This window comes from Oncorhynchus gorbuscha, linkage group LG14 (assembly GCF_021184085.1).
Source record: "Oncorhynchus gorbuscha isolate QuinsamMale2020 ecotype Even-year linkage group LG14, OgorEven_v1.0, whole genome shotgun sequence".
In the NCBI taxonomy this organism is placed as follows: Eukaryota; Metazoa; Chordata; class Actinopteri; order Salmoniformes; family Salmonidae; genus Oncorhynchus; species Oncorhynchus gorbuscha.
In genome coordinates, this window is record NC_060186.1 from 23,515,289 (window position 1) to 23,532,942 (window position 17,654).

The 17,654-nt window shown below is 42.9% G+C and overlaps 1 protein-coding gene and 1 pseudogene across 1 annotated transcript; both read right to left on the reverse strand.

The window, feature by feature from the left end:
* Positions 1 to 575: 575 nt before the first annotated feature.
* On the reverse strand, positions 576 to 14,082 carry LOC123994660 (annotated as a pseudogene).
* A 441-nt stretch (positions 14,083 to 14,523) lies between these two features.
* LOC123994659 (dnaJ homolog subfamily B member 9-like) lies at positions 14,524 to 17,610 on the reverse strand. The gene is made up of 3 exons (XM_046297528.1): positions 17,464 to 17,610; positions 16,763 to 17,002; positions 14,524 to 15,974 (listed from the first exon to the last, which is right to left on the reverse strand). Exons 2-3 carry the CDS (start codon positions 16,977 to 16,979, stop codon positions 15,532 to 15,534), a joined length of 660 nt encoding a protein of 219 aa, XP_046153484.1. The 5' UTR covers positions 16,980 to 17,002; positions 17,464 to 17,610; the 3' UTR covers positions 14,524 to 15,531.
* Positions 17,611 to 17,654: the final 44 nt, after the last annotated feature.

A 17,654-nucleotide genomic window follows, 5' to 3' on the forward strand; every position in this document is an offset into this window, starting at 1 on the left:
GAAATGTATTCTTGCAAATAAAATCGGTCACCATGGCTCTTTCAGGCTCATAGACATAGTGATGAAGCAGGGCATTTCAGGTGTAGTCACAATACATTGGTTTTACAATAATTGAAATCAGAATACAGCCGCATACTGTCATTTTATTAGAAATAACACCTTCAAGTTGTTCGACAAATAGGCAAAGTGCAACACATTTTTCGTGCCAATATACACTGAGTTTTCAAAACATTAAGAACACCTGCTCTTTCCATGACATAGACTGACCAGGTGAAAGATATGATCCCTTATTGATGTCTCTTGTTAAATCCACTTCAACCAGTGTAGATGAAGAGGACAAGACAGGTTAACAAAGGAGACATGAGACATGGCTTGTGTATGAGTGCCCTTCAGAGGGTGAATGGGCAAGAGGAAATAGTTAAGTTCCTTTGAACAAGGTATGGTAGAAGGTGCCAGGCGCACCGGTTTGAGTCAAGAACTGCAACCCTGCTGGGTTCCACACCTGTGTGTATCAAGAATGGTTCACCACCCAAAGGACATCCAGCCAACTTGACACAACTGTGGGGAGCATTGGAGTCAACATGGGCCAGCATCACTAAGTCCATGCCCTGACGAATTGAGACTGTTCTGAGGGCAAAGGGGGGGGGGGGCTGCAACTCAATATTAGGAAGGTGTTCCGAATGTTTTGTATACTCCGTGTATGCATAGTCAATCTCCCATAGGTCCACAGACCTGGTGGTGCAGCACAAACTTCAGTTAATTATCAACCAAAAAGTTGTGAGTTCAAATCCCAGGTGAGGTTGATTCCCAAGTAATAAGCATACTGCCCTTTAATGTTAACACTTTCACTTAGCAGTAAAAAAATCTCTGGAGCAAACCAGGAACTGTTTAATTTCAATGTCAATGCTTTTTAAAGCAAAAATATTCTCAATGACATTTGACACTTGGGTTTTTACATGCGAAAATGTTCATGGTATCACATTCACATTTTGCATCCCCATGTTGTCACATGTATTTAACATGAGATCATGTTTTCACATGTGCTGACGTTGTCACATGGTCACGTGTAGTTTCCTGTTATCACGTCACTTCGTAGGTTGTCACGTTATGACATTAACTTCAGATAAAAATCGCATGAGATCACATGTGAAATTCCTGTGTTTTTTCACGTAAGGGATGCACCACATATTGCCCCGCACATTGTAGACATAAAATTACATAGTAAGCGGCACCAGTGCTTTTGACATTAGAACTTAAAATACATTTAACAAATAAAGATATTCAGGGTTACAGTATATTTTGGAGTGTTATACATTTTCATAAACAATGTGGGATGGCAGTATCAAATTCACGGGAACTGGAGAGGGTTTGAAACTGAGGTTTGAGTTTCAGCTTTGATTTAGGCTACAGAAAGAACGATCCATCAATCTCTCCCTGTTGTGTTACACACGGACAGCTGAAGATAGGACAAGGTTGGCCTTCAAACATTCTTGGTTATAACTACACAGTACAGATATGTCTTAATGAGGTATCGGTTTCTTACACAGGTGAGCGATGATATGTATTTAGCCTTAACATAGCTGTGAGCCAGTACCATGTATCAACACACTTCCATGAACCGCAACAGTGCACTTTAATATTGGCAAATCCCAAGTCTTCCAGACATGATGAGTAGATTACAGATTGACTTCAGTGGAGTTCTCCTCCTTACCATAGATGAGTCTCTCTGATCTCAGCAATGACCTGACAGGCCTTCTGCAGAGCCTGTGGACACACAATGAGATACACTTGACTATGAAGCTTGTTGTGAATAATTCTACCTTTAGTGGTTGCTTTTTAAAAAATCTGTGTGTCAATCCTCTCTGTTCATGGTTAAGGTACCAACCTCTAGCATGTCTGCAGCCTCCTTGCGTCTCTGGGCCATGTCCTCAGACTCAGTGAGGAGGTCGTTGAGAAGACCAGACTTATAGAGCTGACCCACCAGCTCACTCTGCAGACTGTCCTTCACATGGTTCACCAGGAAGTGCATCACTGCCTTGGGCACGCTATTGTACGGAAGAGGGAGGGAGGGAGAAAGAGAGAGGGAGAGTGGTTGGGTTCAATGCATTCAGTTGTGCAACTGACTAGGTATCCTCTTTCCCAAAGAGAGAGGGACAGCGTCAGAAAGCACCTGTCTTGGATGTTTTTCCGAACGATGAGAAAGTAGGACTTGATGAGTCTCTCGATGACCACAGTCACGCTGCTCCCGAGAAGACAACTTCCTGGCAACGGAAACAGGCTGCGGGAGGAGCAACAGCATCAGCCAATCACTGAAGAGTCCCACACAGCATTTTGAAATTGAATAACTTTATTATTTGCTCACCACATCCAGAAGGTTGACAGCAAGACCCTAATGAGGGCTGGAGGGGCCAGAGGTGGAGGCCCCCTCGTCCCCTTTCTTCAGCATGCCTCTCCAGTTCCCTGTCCCTTCCTGGTCCCCCTGGGGCCCTGCTCCGGGAGCCTGAGGTTACACACACAACACAAACAATCAGATGTAAAGCCATTTTCTTACAGCAACTTGTGCCTCAAGGTGCTTTGCAGAATCACAATGCAAACCAATCTATTTAATTCAGAGCCAAACTCAAACTCACAGAGAGGGAGAAGGCAGAGAGGACATTGTTAAGAGAGGGCATGAGGACTGGGGAGCAGACTGAGTAGGGCACAGCAGGAAGCACGGAGCATGTCCATCTCATGCCCCACCTTGGCACCCTCCGCGTCCACAGAGGCAGGGGGCTCGGTAGGAATGGGAAGCTGGCCGACTGGACCATTAACTACTGACTAAAAGGAAGAGAAGAGAGGAGGAATGAGAAGGGACTTGTGAAGTCAGGAGAGTAAAGAAAAAAAGACCAGAGACAATTGGTATTATATTGCGTTTAAAGAGAGCTGGAGAGATTGATCTTGGGAGCCATTTTATTTGGAGTATTATAGAAGAGATTCAGAGTATGGTGGTTAGTTAGTTACCTTATCCCTGGGGACTGCAGTGGGCAGCTCTCTCATTCGGTTTCTCCTCGACTCCTACAGGACAGACAGCACAGAAGAAGGTTGCATCCCTTTTACAACACACAATGTCCTCTGTTGCTCAGTTGATTCCCAGTACCACCCATATGTAAAATGTAAACGTGCATGACTAAGTCGCTTTGGCTTAAAGCGTCTACTAAATGGCAATCATCATGTTATTTTTACATCCCAACTACTATCCTACAGAATTCATGTCAACAGAAAAGGTTGTCACCTCTATGTTGTTGTTCATGACCCCACAGGCATCAGCAAAGTCAGGGTGTTTGTTGTTGACGTAAGTCAGCTCAATGGCCATCAGATTATGCACCTGGAACAGGAGAGTTCTATGTGATGTGATACAATAACCTGATGCAGTTGGCATACAAATAATCCACGTGCAGATTACACCGATTGAACCTGAATTTACCATCTCATTGGTGATAGGCAGCCTTTTCCTGAGCAGAGAGGTGACCACTTCTACTATGGGATCATGGAGCTTTGGAAATCTCAACAACTCCTATGGAAAACACACAGGCATCAGGTGTGTGTGTGTGTGTGTGTGTGTGTGTGTGTGTGTGTGTGTGTGTGTGTGTGCGCATAGACGTGTTTATCTATACTTGTGGGGACTAGAAGTCCCCACAAGAATAGTAAACAAACAAAATCTAGGGCCATTTTAAATGCTCTTCCTAGGGGGTTTAGGGTTAAAGTTAGAGAATTAGGGTTCGTTTTAGAGTTAGGAGCTCGGGCTAGGTTTAGAGTTATGGTTAGGTTTTTGGGTTAGTTCAGTGCTTCTCAATTATTTTCTGTTACGCTCCCCCTAGGAAGAAGTAAACATTTTGCGCCCCCCAACTCGCCACCGCGACTGTAAATAGTATCATTTGTCTATATAATTGTTATAAGTACACTTCTGCATAACATTGTATCCTTATTAACATTAAAGAAAAGAAAAAAAGACAAAAATAAAGAAATATAGATCAACTTTGTCACGACTTCCGCCGAGGTTGGCTCCCCTGCCCGTTCGGGCTGTGCTCGGCAGTCGTCGTCACCGTCCTATTAGCCACTACCGATCCCTTTTCGGTTATCTGTTGGTTTTGTCTGATTGTTTTCACCTGTGTGTTAGTTAATTAGTATCTGTATATAATGTAGGTTGTCCCGCCCTTGTTTTGTGCGGGATTGTTTGTTTTTGTCATTTCGTTTCGGCTGTCGGTGTTTTTGTGTTTTATTTCTCCAGTTGGTCTGTTATTTCCTGTTTTGGATATTTTTCACCCTGTTTTTCACAACCTTGGGTTGTCCGTGTTAATTGTTGTTCACCGGAGAATAAGCCTCTATTCATGATTTGCTCTCTGCGCCTGATTCCACCCACCTTGACTAGTCGTGACAAACTTACAACAAAGAATAACTTTATTAACATTGTTTTTTAGGCTGTAACAGAAAATACTTCAAGTGCATCCATTTGTCTGAAATATTAAAAAAGAAAATTCAATTCTTAATTTAAACTGTAATTATTTTTTGACCATTTGATACTGAAAAATAAAATATAATCAATAAATAATAATAAATTCAAATTGATCAGCAACATTAACTCAGGAGCACAATATATGAAACACATTGACCTATAAAACAAAAATGAATAAAACAATTTCTGCTGATTTTTAAAAATCAAAATGAGGAAGTCAGGATTAATGGCTGCAATGAGCACGTTTTGTAGAGCACAGCTTTTCAAAGCGAGGTTCGAAGCATGATACTGCAACTCTCAGCTCCTGCTCAATGTTTAGCTGGGACCTGCACTTGGTCTTCAGTGCAGCAACAGCAGAGAAGCCAGTCTCACAAAGATAAGATGTTGCAAAAGGAAGAAGAATGCCCATGGCCCTCTGCCCTAAGAGTGGATACTGCCTCTCTACACTCAGACAGAATTCACTCAGTGTCTGTGATGTGAACCTCAGTCTCAATGTGGAGTCAGACGTCATATCAATGAACTGGTCCTCTTCTGCAGAGCTGAAACCAGTTGGAGCTGGTGCATTGAAAGGATCTCTAACCCAGTCATATTGGGAACTGGTCCTCCTCTGCAGAGCTGAAACCAGTTGGAGCTGGTGCATTGAAAGGATCTCTCACCCAGTCATAATGGGAACTGGTCTTCCTCTGCAGAGCTGAAACCAGTTGGAGCTGGTGCATTGAAAGGATCTCTCACCCAGTCATAATGGCAACTGGTCCTTCTCTGCAGAGCTGAAACCAGTTGGAGCTGGTGCATTGAAAGGATCTCTCACCCAGTCATAATGGGAACTGGTCCTCCTCTGCAGAGCTGAAACCAGTTGGAGCTGGTGCATTGAAAGGATCTCTCACCCAGTCATATTGGGAACTGGTCCTCCTCTGCAGAGCTGAAACCAGTTGGAGCTGGTGCATTGAAAGGATCTCTCACCCAGTCATAATGGGAACTGCTTTCAGGGAAGTACTTTTTAAAAGAATCCCATCAGTGATGAAATATGTTCCTTAATATATGGAATCACTGAGGTGGCATAATAGTCAGTAGTGTCAACAAATTCATGCAGGTTCTCGAATGAATCAGCATTTCCTTCATCAAGTCGCCTGCCCCACATTGCAAGCTTTCGAGTGAAAGAGCTGATCTTGTCTGTGACCTGAGGAAGGTGTTTATCTTCCCCTTGAAGCTGTAGATTTAGTTCATTCAGCTTTCCAAATATGTCACTCAGGTAGGCAAGTTTTGCCATGAAGTTCTCATCACAAAGTTTTTCTGCGAGGTCACACTTGTGCTCCTGCTCCGAAAACATTCTTCTCTGCTCTCTGAGCTCAAAAACTTGGGATAAGACTTTTCCTCGAGACAGCCACCTTGCTTCACTGTGAAACAGCAGAGAAGACTCTTGTTTTTAGTGGTCTGGTCTTTATAAAATTGACTACACCTACAATGTCAGTCATAACCTCACTTAATTCAGAGGAAAGGTGTCTTGATGCCAGTGCTTCTCTGTGTATAACACAGTGTGTCCACTCAGCATGAGGTGAGGCCTTCTTGATGAGTGACCAAAGTCCCTTTCTCATCCCTGCCATGGTCTGTGCACCATCACTGCAAACACCAATGCAGTTCTCCCACTTTAGACCATTCTCAGTCAGGAAGCAGTCCAGCATTCTGAATAGCTCTTCAGCTGTGGCTCTGTCTCTGACATATTTATACAAAAAAGTAGATCCTCTCACAGGGAGTTTGTCATGTCAAAACGTACATAAGAGATAAACAAACAGTCTTTGTTGCTGTCAGTTGCTTCATCGAACTGTAAGGCAAAACGTTTGTCTTTGAGTTTATCTACCAGCTGTTCTTTAAGATCGTTAGCAATGTCATTTATACATCTGGCGACAGCGTCATTAGTCGGAGGGATAGTTTTTATTTTTGCAGCACTTGCGACCTCCAGCATGACAGAGACCATGTCTAATGCTGCAGGCAGTATCAGCTCCTCTGCTATAGAGTGTTTTTTTTGTTGCACTGAGCAATTTGGTTCACCACCTTATATGATGCTAACAGTGCTCGCTGGTTTACTGAAGTAGCATTCACAAAGCGGGACGATTGTTGGCAATATTCGGCACGTTTTCGCTGAAAAAACTCAAGCGGATTGGGGTGTATTGTCTTTAAGTGACGCCTTAATTTATTTGGCTTCATGCTGTCCGCTGCCAACATTTTTAGACACAGTAAACATTCCGTTCTTTCCTCGTCTCCCCCCGTAGTCACAGTGAAGCCACACAAGCGCTACATACTCTTCGTAAACATATATCTCCTCGTCTCCCACCGTAGTCACAGTAGCGCTACACACGCTTCCTCATATTTCCTTGTCTCCCACCGTAGTCACAGTGAAGCCAAGCGCTACATACGCTTCCTCATATATCCTTGTCTTAGCTTTCGGGAGACTTCCGTTTGCCTCATTATCTCAGTCTCTGTCAGTCTTTCTTTTCATCCCTGTTAAATATTTTTTCCATGGTGTCTCTTAAGGGTTTGTTATCTGCACTTCCTATCTCCTGCTCTGTGCTCTTGTTCGGTGCAAAAAAAACATACTCCCTGCGGCAAAAAAAAAGCTTGTTCCCCGGGGTCACACACGCCCCCCCTGGCATCGCTCCGAGCCCCCCCAGGGGGCGCGCCCCACTATTTGAGAAGAACTGGGGTAGTTATACATGACAGTGTGTTGGTGTGTGTGTGTGTGTGTGTCTACCTGTGTGCTGCAGTGTTGGATGATCCTCTGCATCTCCTCACGGACCAGCTCTACACAGCGCAGGCTGGGATCCTCCAGTCTCTTCACCTGCTTCTTCACCAGCAGCTCAAACGACACCTCGGGCACAAACAGAGACGGGCGAGGGCCCTAGAGAGAGACAGAAAGAGGGAGAGAGCGAGAGAGAGACAGACATGTACCGTGTGTTGTTCAGACAAAGTAGCATTAAGAGAAAGACAGATGATTATATATCTGTTCCCCCCGGGTTGAAGGTATGCCCACTCTTTAGTAAATACTGTTAGAAGGAGAGAAGAAGAAACTCTCAGTACTTTTACTCACAGTGGCGTTCCTGATGGCAGTCAGGACATCTATGGTGTCGAGTCCTCCTAGGGGATCCACTGACTCTAACGTTTGCCCAAAAGTCTGGTGAAATATGTAACAGATTCTGGCACCACCGCATCTGCAAAACAAGAGGATAGATGAAGTTGACATGTTGTGACAAACATGATGTACTACTATGAATCAAAGGAATAGCGCCAACATTCAAATCTCAGGTAATACTACATGAAGTGCATCTCTGGGTTTTCACAGGCATTTTGCCCACACCTTGGCACCTCCTTGTGGAATAGAGGATACTACTACTCACAGCTCAGCCGTCTCAATGAACTTGGCCGTGCCCTCGATGGTGTGGCAGTACTCCGCAGCGAACTTGGTGATGAGCTGCGCAGGGTGGCATTCTGGTCCTCAACGGACTGGCCGTAGCTGCTCAACAGAGACTGGTACTGGGCCGCCAGCACGTTGATATGAGTCTTCAGCTCCGGTAGACAGTCTCTGATGTGGTGCATCAGTAACCTAGCAGGGACAGGAGAATTAGAATCATAGAACTTACAGAACATTGATTTGAATGGGACTTGAATGGGAATTCCAATCTAGTAGTTGTAATTCTATGGGCACAGTATCTGAGACCTTGAAGTTTCATTAGATACAGTAGGTAACTGTAATGGGAATATTTCTAATGAAGAAAGTTCATGTTCAGTTAAGTGTGACACTTACCTTTCTGTAATACACATGATTTCCAGTGTTCTGTTCGTGACACTCGGGTTGAAGGTCACTAGACTCGATGCAGTGTGTTATGGATTAAACTATCTGCTGAGTGATTGACGCCAGACTGGAGGTACAAGAACACACAGATTATTGTAGTATGGTCTGTGAACACTGTGATTCTGTAGTAGCTGACAAAGTCACTGGCTTTTTGTTTTGACTTCCTTACAAGCCTCTTGGCTGGTGTTTACAGAACAGTTGTCAGCTGATTAGGAGATACAGTGCATTGAGAAAGTATTCAGACCCCTGGACTTTATCCACATTTTGTTATGTTACATACAGCCTTATTCTAAAATGGATTACATTGTTTTTTTTCCACCATCAATCTACACACAATACCCCATAATGACAAAGCAAAAACAGGTTATATTTTTTTGCTAATTATATATTTTTTAAATAAAGAAATACCTTATTTACATAAGTATTCAGACCCTTTGCTATGAGACTCTAAATTGAGCTCAGGCGCATCCGGTTTCCATTGATCATCCTTGAGATGTTTCTACAACTTGATGGGAATCCACCTGTGGTAAATTCAATTGATTAGAAATTATTTGTAAAGGCACACACCTGTATATATAAAGGCCCCAAAGTTGACAGTGCATGTCAGAGCAAAAACAAAGAGGTCAAAGGAATTGTCCGTAGAGCTCAAAGACAGGATTGTGTTGAGGCACAGATCTGGGGGAAAGGTACCAAAAAATGTCTGCAGCATTGAAGGCCCTCAAGAACACAGTGGCCTCCATCAATCTCCAATGGAAGAAGTTTGAAACCACCAAACTGAGCAATAAGGGGAGAATTGCCTTGGTCAGGGAGGTGAACAAGAACCCGGTGGTCACTCTGACAGAGCTCCAGAGTTCCTCTGTGGAGATGGTTGTCCTTATGAAAAGGTTATCCCATCTCTGCTGCACTCCACCAATCAGGCCTTTATGGTAGAGTGGCCAGACAGAAGCCACTCCTCAGTAAAAAGGCACGACAGCCTGCTTGGATTTTGCCAAAAGGCAACTAAAGACTAAGACCATGAGAAACAAGATTTTCTGGTCTGATGAAACCAAGATTGAACCCTCAAGTCTGGAGGAAGCCTGGCACCATCCCTACGGTGAAGCATGGTGGTGGATGCATCATGCTGTGGGGATGTCTTTCAGAAGCAGGGACTGGGAGACTAGTCAGGATCGAGGGAAAGATGAACGGAGCAAAGTAGAGAGAGATCATTGATGAAAACCTGCGCCAGAGCACTCCGAACCTCAGACTGTGACAAAGGTTTACCTTCCAACAGAGTGGCTTCGGGACATGTCTCTGAAGTATCCTTCACTGGCCCAGCCAGAGCCCGGACTTGAACCCGCTCAAACTCTGGAGAGACCTGAAAAGTTGGGCAGCGACACACCTCATCCAACTTGACAGAGCTTCAGAGGATCTGCAGAGAAAAATGGGAGAAACTTCACAAATACAGGTGTGCCAAGCTTGTAGCGTCTTACCCAAGAAGCCCCCAGGCTGTAATCTCTGCCAAAGGTACTTCAACAATGCAATATGAATATTTATGTAAATGTAATATTTAAAAAATATATAAATTAGCAACAATGTCTAAAACTGTTTTTGCTTTGTCATTATGGGGTATTGCTGTGGTGGGAAAAGTACTCAATTGTCATACTTGAGTAAAGATACCTTAATAGAGAATGATTCAAATAGAAGTGAAAGTCACCCAGTAAAATACTACTTGAGTAAAAGTGTATTTGGTTTTAAATATACATAAGTATCAAAAGTAAATGGAATTGCTAAAATGTACTTAAGTATCAAAGGTAAATGCATAAACCATTTCTAATTCCTTATATTAGGCAAATCAGACAGCACCATTTTATTTTTATTGACGGATAGCCAGGGGCACACTCTAACACTCAGACATAATTTACAAACAAAGCGTGTGTTTTTAGTGAGTCAGTCAGATCAGAGGCTGTAGAGATGACCAGGGATGTTCTCTTGATTTGTGCGTAAATTGGAGTAAAAATGAGTACTTTTGGGTGTATGGAGTAAAAAGTACATTATTTTCCTTAGGAATGTAGTTAAGTAAAAGTTGGCAAAAATATAAAAGTAAAGTACAGATACCACAAAAAACAACTTAAGTAGTACTTTAAAGTATTTTTACTAAAATACTTTACACCACTTGGGTATTGTGTGTAGATTGATGAGGGGGAAAAAAACAATTTAATCAATTTTCAAATAACGCTGTAACGTAACAAAATGTGGAAAAAGTCAAGGGGTCTGAATATTTTCCAAATGCACCGTAAAGGCCTTCTCAGCAATGACCAGTTAGACATTTTCTGTGCTGGAGGGGTCTTCCTGCTGCAACTCGTGATAAATCAGGTTGAGTTTTGATTGACTGTGACTGCCATTCTCTTTTGTTCACCTTGAAATTCCTATTACAGAACTCCATGCTAGTAATTGCAATTCTATGGGCACAATATCAGAGATCTCAAAGTTTCATAAGATAAAGTAGATTGCACTTTGTGATTCATAGGTTGTTTGGCTGACCAGAGCTAAGAACATTGACTGGCAAGTGTGGTTACAAGTCACTACTGTAGTTACCACTACCATTGCTTATGTAATACCCAACTGCCCTATGGAGGAAACAATAACATTCTCACCTGTTCAGAGTCCTGGACAGATATTTGGTTCCATTTCGATTAGCGAGAGAGGGATACTTCTTCTGCAGGAAAGCATGTTCATCTCGGATGGCATCGCTCTCTGACTTCTTATTGTTGATGTCCAACTGACTCCTGCGTGAACCAGACAGAGACGTGTCGGATTTCAGCTGATGTTCATTGTATGTAGAGTATAACGCCAGACCTGTTGACCACTCCGATGAGGCCCAGTTTGACAGGGATGGCCCGGCCCATTAGGACGGTCCATAGCATCAGTACCAGCGTCCATCAAGTTCAGCTTGGTCACCACCGCCAGTGTCCTCCATACTGTACACACCATACACTTTTACCAGTCGCAGAGAGAGATAAGTGGCTGCCCAAACACTGTGGATGAAAATGAGCATTATAGCCCTTTTACATTGATGTCAAAACTCAAATGAGGGTCAAAGCAGAAAAACCCTGACATCCAAACTGTCACCATCAACTAAATAAGCGAGAAAAAAAAACTCCAACCCAGTACTGACCCCCCCGAGGTCGACTTCGCGGGCCACTTTGAGGGACTCTGAGGTGGCCATGTCTGTGTTGGCAGCGGTCGCAGCCAGGATGATGGAGTTGGGGTTGGAGATGTGCTTCAGGATCAGCTCTCTGATCTGTACCTCTATGTCTTTAGGCTGGTCGCCCACTGTTACCTTGGTGATGCCGGGTAGATCCACCAGAGTGAGGTTCACCACATTAGGAGAGAAGATCTACAGGTGAATAGGCTCATGACTGATCCCCTGTAGGAAATACAATGACAAACAATGACTAGCCTTGTTGAAATTGTTAGGGATGTATGATGTGAAGGAGATCAATTTATAAAGTCCTAGATAATTACACTATGATCGTCTTACCTTGTCAGTACCTGAAATTCTTTCAGTTTCATTTGCGATTTCCCGCCTGATTTCACTGACGTCTGTGTAGATCTGAAAAGAGCAGCTTTGTTAATGTATATTTTCTCCAATCAACAGCACAGAAAACAGAATGTCATGAGTAGCAACACGTATCAATGTTTGAGATAAGTCATACCTTGTTTTTGGTGTGTAAGAACTTGCCCCATTCATCTCCTTCCACGCCTGTGGAATACAATAACACACGGTTTAGATATACATTTTCACCTGACCAAAATAAGGTAATGGAATATGGGAGATGTATCAATAATATAATGTATCATGCATGCCATTTAGCAGAAATTATCCATAGCAACTTGCAGTCATGTGGTATACACATTTAACATATGGGTGGCCCCAGTGTAAATCGAAACCCACAACTCTTGGCTTTGCAAGTACAATGCTCTACCAACTGAGCCACACAGGATTACAGTCATATAATTAGAATATTATATTAATAAGATCACAACCATTTAAGGAATAACCCTAAATAGACTACTTGTTAAGGTGTGGACGGTCTGGTCTACAGGTCCCTAATAACTGTCAAGGGAGGAATGTATAGGAAAACACAAAACACCAACAGACAAGACCGTTACATAGCTGAGTGTGTGTCCACATTGTGGGGTCGGCAGTCAAAGAGATAGAGAACGTTTCAGCTCCTATTTTCGAAAGTGTGTTCATTTCAAAAACAGCTCTCTCTGGGTTTAACATGACACAGTGGCAAGCGTGTGATCTTCACGACTTGCTGAAATAGGCTGGTACAATTGGTGTGAAGGGGTGCAAAACGCTGAGTCAGAAATAACAACATGAGTGGCAGGTCAGAAACAATGACACAAAGTGGTCTGAAAATACCCAAAGAGCAGAATGAGGAATCACACACACACACACACACACACACACACACACACACACACACACACACACACACACACACACACACACACACACACACACACACACACACACACACACACACACACACACACACACACACACACACACACACACACGGTTAGTGGTCAGTGTGGTCACATATTATGGCATTCCATCCCAGGTAGGCCTACGTACCATTCTCATCTATCATTTTCCTACCATCTCCAGGATCCACGTGGACTAGCTGTAGGATGAGTGGCCGGTGGATCACTACACCTGTCCCACGGGGCAGCATGCCTTTTCAAACAGGCTCTCCAACACAGAGCTCTTCCCACTGATCTGGAAACAGACATCACAGTATGTCACATCATGGAGTTGGGTTAACAGCTTTCACATAAGGACAGATCTGAGAACAGCAGTGTTACCAAATAATATGGCACATAAGGTTGTCCTACAGTTATTGACAGAGAGTTCTTCATAATTGCTGCTGACAAAAAGCAGGCTTCGCCCGGGTCAAATGGAACAGGCCAGCTGTCCACCAACACATGCACACCAATAATAGCCACACAACTGGCTCATGCACAAACAGAGACAGAAAGAGGATTATTTTTAACTGCACCACGCTCACTCAAATTCAATAGCCCATTTTCAGCAATCCTGATGTTTTGCCGAACATAATGAAAACCTCGAACACAAAATAGCTGGATAGACAACAATGTATGTAGCTAGCTATCTTCCAGTGTCACGTGAAGAGACTAGCAGCATAGCCCTATTTTGACAGCTACGAAGGGGAAGGGTTTTACCTGGGTTCCAACGACTGCTATCTGCGGCAGCTGTAATATGTCTGCTCCCACCGTATTGAAGACATCTTGAAGCTTGTTTATAACGGGGATTAGGGCCTCCATGTTCAAGCTAAATTGACACCTTTCTAGAGAGATAAACTAATGAAACTCATGTCTGAAGGAGACGACACCTGCGAGGGTAAAAAAAAACATGCCCTGTTAAGAACTTCTTTTTTTTTAACGTTTTTTATATATATTGACTTTCAATGTATATTAACATATATATACATGGTCCACCAGCTCTGTTAAAAGTCATTCAACGTCCCATAGAGACCATTGAAATAAGCCATTCCCACCAGTCTGCGACTGCGTGGTGTTTATTGGGACTTGTAGTCTTCCAGATTCCAAACGCTCTCAAATGCTGCTTGAATTTTCAAAATAGGACTGCATTTCCCAAGATTAGGCCGCTGCTCAAAAACATATTGTAATGTAGTTTTTCGATAGATGCGTATGAGTAAGATCACTTTACTGGTCAATTGCACACAAGCTCCAACGGAAATTTGACATCCTCTTTTAACCCAACCCCTCCAAAAGACACACTGGGCAGCCGGGGAGCTTTTGTGGGGGTTTAAGTGCCTTGCTCAAGGGCACAACGGCAGGCAAAAGCCTCTGATTTGATACCGTCAACAATCCAGTTATCAGCTCCCGTCACACCGAGGACTGGCAACCCTCCGGTTGTATGCTCGCCTCTCAAACCGCTAGGCTAAAATAGTAGCCACATTATAGTTGCAGATGATAATATACATAGTGTTTTGTGAACCTATTCTGAGATTTACATTAATTGATCGAATGTCAGAGCATGAATAGAATACACACATTTAGAAGATACTACAGTAATCTAAATCCATGGACCAAGAGAATAGAACATGATAGGATAGAATGATAGGAATTGTAGAAATACATTTTAGTCTGCAGGGACCTTAGAGTAAACACATTTTTATTTCTAAACAAGTACTAATCCTCATCCTTTCAATATTTAAAAATAGATCATCTTTAGGATTAACAAAGTGCAGACAGCAGTCAATAACTGAACATTGGTTTCACACAAAATGACAATCAGGCAGCAAAGTCGAGGTAAGAGACAACAGAACAGAGAACAAAAGGTGCCTACTGCAAATATTGCACATAATAAAATGGCAGAAGAGGCACACTTTGCAGAAACAAAAACAAGAGGTAACAGTTGATAATGGTGTATAACCATGTTAAATACATGTATATAGCTAGGTTCTCTTCAAGTTCACGATGAGATTCAACTCATGTGCTCTATTCCTAACCGGGAAAGGTTTAAAAGATGGGCCTTGAAGTAAGTGACAGCAACTTAACACACTGGGGAGAATGAAGTAATAAGTCCACAATCAATTGAAACAGCTCTAAAAATACAAGGCATAAGCAATATAAACGTGCTATAACACTGAATTTGTCATGATATTGGAAGAACTCTTTCTGAAAGAGAGAATTGCTTTGGTTTTGCATAGCAATTTTAATGCTCCAGGAGGAAAATAGAAAGGACAGGAAATAAAATGCTTATCTTTTCTTCTTCAACTCAACACAATTGCTACTCTCAAACAAAGATGGAAGCCAATAGAGAACCTGAGAAATGGGAGAGCCGGTGCTTAGCACGATGTAAACAAAGTCAATTGAAATCCAAATGGAGGCATCGTAACATGCAATGCTATCCAGAAGTAAGAACCTAATAATTAAACTGGGCTTATGTAGATCCAAAATGAGTGAAAGGTATTGCTTGAGAACAGTTTGTTTTATGGCCCATAGGCATCAACACATTTATAGCACACTTTTTTCTTTCTTTCCAAAACCACCCAAAATCATGTTCCACAAAGTGTTAAATTAACAGTAATTCCAAAATACCCGCGATAGCTAAACTCATACCCAGTGAGTAGTGGAATATGTTTCTGGTGATAATAAATCAAGAACAGTCTGTGTATGTGGTGACCATGTTCCCTCTGCGCTGTGTCACTGTCCTGCAGTGTTGTTTTGCTGAGGCCTGGAACCGGCTGTCCGCCCCGCCCGTGTGTCCGTTAAACGAGAACATCTTCTCCATGTCCTCAAACACGTCATCAAAGTGTTCTCCACCAAAGGAACCCTGGAAGTGTCTCTTGTGCCTGTTCTGGGCCTCCTGGTGGGCCTGGAAGTGGCTGTTGAAGGCCCTCTTGTGCTGGGCATGATGGGAGTGCTGGTTATGACCGAACAGGTCAGAGTCTCTGAACAGGTCATCAAAGTTGAAGTTAAAGTTCTGGTGGAAATGCTGTCCACTCCTCCCACCTCCTGTGCCTGGCTCACCAGGGGAGGGGCCATGTCCAAACTGGTCATACTCCAGTCTCCTCTTATCGTCTGATAACGTCTCGTACGCTGGCAAAGGAAAGGAAACATGAGTCTCTTGGTGTCCACAGACATCAGAAAAACAACAAATGCTTTAACATTTAAAAATGTCATAACTGACTGTAATGGGAATATTAATAAGATCAATAAAGTTCATATTCAGTTTAGAGTGATTAACGCAATGTTAAGCATATTTACACGCTTTCCCTTTCTGTATCACACATGATTTCCAGTGTTCTGTTTGAGATACTCGGGTTGCTGGTCACTAGACTCGATGCTGACTGTTATGGATTAAACTCACATCTGTTGATAGTGATTGACACCAGACTGGAGGTACAAGGACTGAGGACACACTGATTATTATGGTATTGTCTGTGAACACTGTGGTTCTGTAGTAGCTGACAAAGTCACTGGTCTTTTTGACTCCCTACAAGCTTCTCGGCTGGTGTTAACAGTACATTTCGCGTTGCTGATTAGGCTATTGAGTCTTCTCGGTGAAGGCCAGTTAGACATTCTCTGTTCCTGTCCGGGCTATTGTTATCCCTGCAAATTTGTAATAAAACCAGATACATTTTTTAAATTGATATTATCAACGACTGCTCTCCTTGTTCAACTGATAATGTCCATTACACTGACAAAATTAAAGATTGGAAAAACACCCATTACTTGTTGAAATGTTTACAAAAGTATTAATACAACTACAGGATGAATAATTAACACTCCGTCCAATACATTTGATGTGGACTTGATGTAACGAGCCCTAATGGAAAGGACTAGGGAGTGCCCATCTACCTAACACAGAAGTTGACAGCACTCACCCTCAGCTATTTCCCTGAACTTTGCCTCTGCGCCAGGACTCTTGTTTCGGTCAGGATGGTACTTCATGGCTAGCTTATGAAAGGCCTTCTTGATCTGGCGCTCGGCGGCATCTTTTGGCACACCTAGGATGTCATAGTAGTCCCTCTGGGCCAGTATGAACTCAGTTATCATGAGAATGCATACTGCTAACATTAAGACTGACTGTGCTGTGGCCATATTGGTGGTTAGCTCTTGCCTCCCTGCCCAGGAAAGAGAGAGGTTTGACAGTTAGTTGACAGTTTGTTACTGACACAAGCAAATTACAATGCAAGGTTGACAAAAGTATAACCATGTAAGCATGTTTTAACCTGTACTGTAGAAAGGAAGCACGGCATGGTACATCTGTAAAACTTGCTGTGTGACATAAGCTTTTCTTTTTGTTTCTAAAATAAAAAATACCTTTAGCTAGGGACATGATCTACAAATGTATTTATTCTAGTGAACAGATGGTTGAATCAGCCACAGAATGACCCAACCGTTTACATTGCATTTAAAGCAATTGGTAAGGCAGTTTGAATCAGTGAAAGTGGATGGGTGTGAAAAAGAGTGTCAGAATGACAAGCACGTAGAGACTGTGAAAACTACTTGAAACACAGTTCTGAACTGTATGCTAATTCTAAACTCAAATAAGCGTCGAATTAAAATAAAAGAGAGGATTTACCTTGAGATGCACTAACAACAGCCTCCTGGCTCTCTATCAGACGACACTGGCACAGCTGATCCGTAGGTGACAAACTATAGCGGGTTGCATCCCCCGGAGCTGTTACTCCACGACTCGCAATACTATTGGTTAATTTCTTCACCTACTGACTCGAAACACCACGATTGGCTGAAACTAGGGGCATGTGGCCC